General features: G+C 39.7%; 1 protein-coding gene across 2 annotated transcripts; it reads left to right on the plus strand.

Moving 5' to 3' along the window:
* The first annotated feature begins 716 nt into the window (after positions 1-716).
* Positions 717-6,401, plus strand: LOC106964438 (angiotensin-converting enzyme-like). Of its 2 annotated transcripts, XM_015059967.1 has the most exons (12): positions 717-1,140; positions 2,124-2,291; positions 2,527-2,614; positions 3,233-3,376; positions 3,450-3,641; positions 3,794-3,891; positions 3,964-4,133; positions 4,263-4,486; positions 4,560-4,704; positions 4,882-4,980; positions 5,486-5,608; positions 5,712-6,401. In XM_015059967.1, exons 1-12 carry the CDS (start codon positions 904-906, stop codon positions 5,944-5,946), a joined length of 1,923 nt encoding a protein of 640 aa, XP_014915453.1. In that variant the 5' UTR covers positions 717-903; the 3' UTR covers positions 5,947-6,401. The 2 variants fall into 2 exon arrangements, with proteins under 2 accessions (XP_014915453.1, XP_014915454.1); XM_015059968.1 differs by lacking the exons at positions 3,233-3,376; positions 3,450-3,641 and having other exon boundaries at positions 720-1,140.
* Positions 6,402-6,884: the final 483 nt, after the last annotated feature.

A 6,884-nucleotide genomic window follows, 5' to 3' on the forward strand; every position in this document is an offset into this window, starting at 1 on the left:
AAATGTTTTTGTTTTCTTCTTGAACATTTCAGAGATCTTAACATTTCTGAGTTTAAAATGCAGGATTAAGCATTTAACAGAGGGTGATATGAAGGATTATTAATTCCCACACAGAAACAGAACAGAGGATAATCCAGAACTCAGACATCTAAGGTCACCAATATGGTGGATATTGATATTCTGTTTAATTAAAACATATGTGGTTGAAAAGGACAGGACATAAGCATTTCATATCAGTCAGTATCAATAATTATTTATTAGTATTTTGTTTTAAATATTTGAAATGTGATCTCTCCTGTTTTATCCATAGTTTCCCTTTGAGCTGCTGCTGCCATCGTTGGATATTTGAGTAACAGAAAATGATCCATTTGGATTACATGCTCATTTTTATTATTTACTGGAAGTAAAAAATAGGCACAAGTAAATTTTTTTGTAGCGAGATGCGATTTTTTTTCACTCAACATATAATCACTGCTTTTTTTAGGAGCTGTGTTTTGCGAGGAATATATCACAACAACCAAATATTAAAGAATATTAGTTGATATTAGAAAAAGAAAATAATAATCGATAATTTATTGGTTGTATTATGACTTCTCCAGGAGCAGCTACAGCGCCCCCTAGCGCCTCTGCTCAACACGACCGAATGGATCTGGAGCTGAAGGGAGGGAGGGGTTCACTTGGAAATATGACAGGTAATCAGAATCACCCGCCACTTCTTCTCAGCCTCTGATTGGAGGGTAAATTCTTTTCAGTTCTCTGGTGTTTGGAGGGAGGGCTGAACCAAACTGTGGGTGGGGTTATAGCGTGCTACTTTAAATAAAGCTCTGTGGCTTCTGAGGAGCAGAAGGCGCTTCATTCCTCATATGCGCCAGTTGTCCCTCCTCTCTTCCTGCCCTGGCCAACATGGCTCCTGGCGTCCACAGGTTGGTAAAATCAGCCTGGCTGCCGCTGCTGTCCGTCTTGTTGCTGTCTGAAGCTCGGTCTGTCCGCTGGACGCCAGGGGACTATGCGGACACAGCCTCGGATGCCTTGAGGTTCCTCAGTGACTACAACATCACTGCAGAGGAGGTCTTCTTTAACATCACGTCCGCCAGCTGGAACTACAACACCAACTTGACGGAATTAAACTCCAGGCTGCAGGTAGAACATGGTAGTGTGATTTTTTTAAATTTTATTTAATTTTATTTTTTTTTAGATAAAAGCCATCAAACCACTCTGTTCCATCAATTATGGAGAAATAAAACATACAATATTAACTTGAGACACTTTGTGATACTTTTTTAACCTATAGAATTCACTACTCTACACTCCATTTAAAATTAAAAAAAGAAAAGGTAACGATTTGCACTTAGTTTAGTTGGGTCAATTTAACACTGACAGTTAAAGTCAAATGCAGGTTGCATTATAATGAACAATCCTATAGTTTGGTGGATTTTTTTTAAATGAACTTTTAAATGTCATAAATTCGATGTGTTGCCCCTCAGGTATTTTTCCTTCGCACGACACAAACTTCACATCACACTCAGAGCGCAGAAGTTAAACAAATAAATATAAAGTCAACAACTCTGAAACACCAAAGGAAATTAAATCTACCTGACATTAAAAATTGAGTAATTGTGACCTTTAATTTAACTACTTAATAATTAATAAAGATTAACCTACTTGCCTCTGGAAAAATTCCACAGAATTTATTTTTTTAGACAAAAGTTTAAACCAACCTTTCATCAACCTTTTTGTCTAAAAAAATCAAGCCCAACAAATGGAGGCACAAAATGATCGTAGATGCTCAGATTCAAGTTGTTTGAACTGTATTTTAGTTTGGGGGCTGGGCGGGAGAAATAGTGGTAATAGGGTGTTTTTTTGTTTTTGTTTTTTTTTTATGTAAAATTTATCTTTGAACCATCATCTCTTGAAGCTCCACAGCAGTCACTGATGGCTCCGATGCTGCTGCCCCAACAGGAGAGATGACATCTTTAAAAAGCTCTGATGGCACAGATCAAACTTTCCCCTAACTTAACCATGAGTTTCAAAGTGTTCATGTGAAACATTTGTTTAGAGTTTGACTGCGTTTCATTCAACCTCCCTATCTGTCATCATTGACTTGTGGTGCCTCTTGTTTTTAGGTAGCGGCAAGCCTTGTGTATCAAAATTTTTCAGAAGCCTGGGGAATGAAGGCCAAGCAGATCTTCTCTGAAGAAGTACTTAAATCTCTTTCTGAGAAGGACAGAAGGCTGTTTGCTGGTGTCAAGTTTCTGGGTAGTGCTAACCTTCCACAGGCTGAGCGAGTGGAGGTACAGTAGCCCTTATGTTGCTACAGTTACTATATTTAGTTACTATAGTAACTAAATGTTACTACAGTAACATTTAGTTACGATGTTACTACAGTAACATTTAGTTTCTATAGTAAATGTTACAACAATGAAGTTACTGTAGTAACATTTAGTTACCAAAGTAACTAAATGTTACTACAGTAACATTTAATCTCTTCTGAGCTATTAATGCCCATAAACTTGCTTCTCTTTGTAGTATAGCACCATCCTGAACACCATGGAGAGTATTTATTCAACAAGTAAAGTGCACCCACTGCCAAATGTTACATGGAACCTGGAGCCTGGTAATCACACATTTACAAGTGTCTTTTGTTAGCAACATCAATAAACTGCAATTTTATTATACTATGTTTTTGAGCTGGAAGTGGAGAACAAGTCATCATCATTTGTTTGTAAATTAAAAACACAAGTGCCTTGGTGTCAAATAATCACTAGAGGAGAAATGTTGACACAATGGTTTTTAAGCCCTAATCACTGGAGCTTCTGTTTTGTCGGCTAAACAAGCTTAATGCATTTGGAAGGGGAAACTTCCATGGACAAGATGAAGGAAAACTGCTTCAGAGAATTACTGAGAAACTAAAATAAGATCCTTTTTGTCAGTGATGCATCTGTTTGTTTAGTTACTTTTGCAAATATAGGAGAAATCCAGTGTATCTTAAGATGCCATGTATCAACTTTCACATTTGTCTTAACCTGGTTGTTTGAAATGATATTTGGAGTCCTGATAACATGGCTCTGACATAACTGGACCTAATTTCTTGTTGCTAGGACTTTTATTCCCTTGATGAGCAGGAAGCTATACAATAAAGTTTCATAATTAAAATAAACATTTGACTGTTATCTGACTCATTGCAGAAACATGTTGGCTTTTCTATCTAACGGGTAACTGTCATTTATCTCAGAGCTCTCGGAAATTCTGGCCAAGTCCAGAAGCTATAAGAAACTACTCTTTGCTTGGGAGAGCTGGCACAATGTATCGGGTATGCCTGTTAAAGAGTACTATTCCAGGTTTGTGGAGCTCAGTAACAAAGCCTCTCAAGGGGATGGTAAGAACTATGGGCTTGAAATAAAATAGCAAAAATCCAGACAGGATCTTTAAAAAAAGAAAATCATTTTCAGGCTTTAATGACACTGGAGCTTCTTGGCGCTCTTGGTATGAGATGGAAACCTTTCAGGAGGATTTAGAAAGGCTCTACAAGACAATTGAACCGTTCTACTTGAACCTGCATGCCTTTGTAAGACGCAAACTCTACAACCTCTATGGTCCCAAATATATCAACCTAAAAGGACCCATCCCTGCACACCTGTTGGGTAAGATGCATGTATAACAGACATGTGAAGCTCCATGCCACGATGGAGACATTTAATGGTCATTCACCCTTCTCTATGAAGATATTTACATCAGTGCCAGTTAGTCTTTCACAGTAATTCAGGATTTCTCCACTATGTCTTCATCCTACTAGGAAATATGTGGGCTCAGTCATGGAACAACCTCTATGAGATGATGGTCCCATTTCCTGGCAAACCTTTCCTAGACGTGACTGATGAGATGGTCAGACAGGTGTGGATTGAGGACTGAGGTTGGGGAAAGCTAGTTCTCACGGTCTTTAAAATGTTCATTTATTTTCTGCAGGGCTTCAATGCTACACACATGTTCCGTGTAGCCGAGGAGTTCTTCACCTCTCTGGGTCTAAAGGAGATGCCTCCAGAGTTCTGGGAAGGGTCGATGCTTGTTAAGCCTGAAGGTCGGGAAGTTGTATGCCATGCGTCTGCCTGGGACTTTTATAACCGTAGAGACTTCAGGTAAAATTTTTAACCTGTGACATTATGGTGGCTAACCCACTTGCTCTGCAACCTGGAAGACTAGCTGCTGGGGGTGTGGGGGAAGCAACTTCAAATGCCAGTAATCTGGTCGATGTTTCATTCCTGCAGGATTAAGCAGTGCACCACAGTGACGATGGAAGACCTCTTCACTGTACACCATGAGATGGGCCACATCCAGTATTATCTGCAGTACAAGGATCAGCCTGTAGGCTTCCGTGATGGAGCCAACCCTGGTTTCCATGAAGCTATCGGTGACCTTATGTCCCTGTCAGTTTCAACACCCAAGCACCTCCATGAGATTAACCTGCTGGAGTCTGTGACCTCTGACAATGGTACTGACCAGATATCCTCTCATTAATTCAGATGGACTCTTAAACAGAATAACCATTCTGTATTTTTTACCAGAAAGTGACCTGAACTTCCTGTTGAAGACTGCTTTGGAGACTATCGCTTTCCTTCCTTTTGGCTATCTTGTTGACCTCTGGAGATGGGATGTGTTCAATGGAAACACTCCTCCAGAGAAGTACAACTCTGCTTGGTGGAACCTCAGGTGAGACCAAATAAAACTTGCATTTTAGGATTGGTGGTATTTTACAAAGTCACTTTCACAGAGAGTCTGAGCCACAACAACCTGTGGAAACTTTTTCTGTTGTCACTCTGACTGTGTGGTTCCAGATCTTAGCCTGACTTGTTGACCTATTTCTGTGATTTCTAAATTTCTTCACAGAACAAAATACCAAGGAATTTGCCCTCCTACCAGGCGTACAGAGGAGCACTTTGATCCTGGGGCAAAGTACCATGTTCCTGGAAACACACCATACATCAGGTAAAAGATCTCCCACCCATATGATGCTAACTTAAGTAAAATTAAGTAGGTGGTAAAGAATGTATTAATAGCTCTCTAATAATTCATTTCCCCCATTATTGGAAATCTGAAGCTTTTTTTTTTTTTTCCCCCAAACTAGGTGTTAGACTTCCACAAAAAACCAAATGGGTGTTAAAATTGCATCTGGTTTTATCATTTCCACAACTTGTTCACTGAAAACAGTCCTGGGCCACACAGTGATTTCTTCCCTTTGTTGGTCTCATCTATCTTGGTCAACTAGTGTGAGTAGTCATGGCAGGCTTCAGTGTGGGTAACTGGCTGTAGTGTAGTAAAGAGCCAGGGGGAGGATGTGAGCGTCACATAAGTGTGATCGACAGCAATGAGTCCCTCCTGGTTTTGGTTTCTGATCAAGCCGTTTATATTTGCAGATAGAAGTAGGAGCACAGGGAGGAGGCAAAAGAGCTTGGAGGATTTTTGTTTACTGAAGTTCTTCTTTCCCCTGCAGGTACTTTGTTAGCTTCATCCTGCGATTTCAGTTTCATGAGAAACTCTGTGAGGTAGCCAATCAGACTGGCCCTCTGCACACATGTGACATCTACCGTTCTACAGAAGCTGGAGCCATCCTGAAGTAGGAATGAATTTTTGTTTCTGTTTTTCTTTTCTTTTTTTTTTTTATCCACAAATGAGTACATTTTACTTCAGTGTTGCAATATGTGTTCCTTTTTCCCTAGGAAAGTTCTCGAGGCAGGCTCTTCAAGACCTTGGCCTGACATGCTCCAGGAGGCCATAGGCACACGTGAAATAAATGCCACCTCATTACTCAAATACTTTGACCCCATAACAAAATGGCTGGAAGAGCAAACTGCCAATGAGACCCTTGGATGGCCTGATCTCGACTGGGTTCCACCGATCCCTGAGGGCTACCCTGACGATATTGATGCACAATTACAAACCTCAACTCTGTAGAAAGAATTGAATGTGGTTTTATATTTCAGATGGGATGGTTTCTCATCTCAATTGACTCATTTACCTGGACATTAATGAAGCTAATAAGCAGGGAGTGGTGGTGGGCGGGTCAATTTAAAAGATGTCTGAAAACTAGACTGGTCCCATGCTAGCTGGAGCGCTACAGTTGCTGTGTTCTGGTTTTTATGCTCAATGTTTAGAAAAGCAGTTCAGCAACTTTGTCTCAGTGTGTTAAAGCCTAGGTCACCAAGCTCTCTTCATGTGCACATTATGAGGTGTATTTTCATGTTCTGTGGTTGGAATGTAAAAATCCTCTTCATCATCATAGCCTAATTATGGGCTATTGGTGAAGACCACCCATATGTGGTTTGCAGTAGTTTTAGCCTAAAGCATATTTAGTTTTTCTCTAATTTAATGGAATGTTGGTTTACAATAAAGAAACTTCTGCTACTTAAGATCAATCTCTTTTAATATTTAAGTCTTGTTTTATTCTCAGTTGATGTATTAAGCGAGATACAAACAACTACCAGATAACATACAGAAATGTTTTACTGGTTCTAATATTAACGTTAGAACCAGGATGGTCAGGACAACCATGAAGAGAATGTGCACTTCAGTCAGTGGTGTAAGGATCTGGAGTAAACTCAGTCTACAATTGAAGCAATGTCCCAATATAAGTTTATTTAAGAAAAAATTCAGACTGATGATTTTCATCAGGTAACGAAGATCTGAGATAAAGTTGAATGGATGTTTCTAATATGGCAAACAGAATTTTATATGTGTATGATGGTACGCTGTGTGTGGCTCATTTACCACAGTGTGCTTCTTCCTACCCCTTTTCAGACACGTTAAATGGGACTTTTGTGTTCTGTATATTGCTGTACGCAGTGTTGTGGTACTCGAAGTTGGTCTTGGTCTTAAGACCGGTCTTAAGACCA

The sequence above is a fragment of the Poecilia latipinna genome, unplaced genomic scaffold (genome assembly GCF_001443285.1).
Source record: "Poecilia latipinna isolate Pla-1442-1.1 unplaced genomic scaffold, P_latipinna-1.0 Scaffold1674, whole genome shotgun sequence".
NCBI lineage: Eukaryota > Metazoa > Chordata > Actinopteri > Cyprinodontiformes > Poeciliidae > Poecilia > Poecilia latipinna.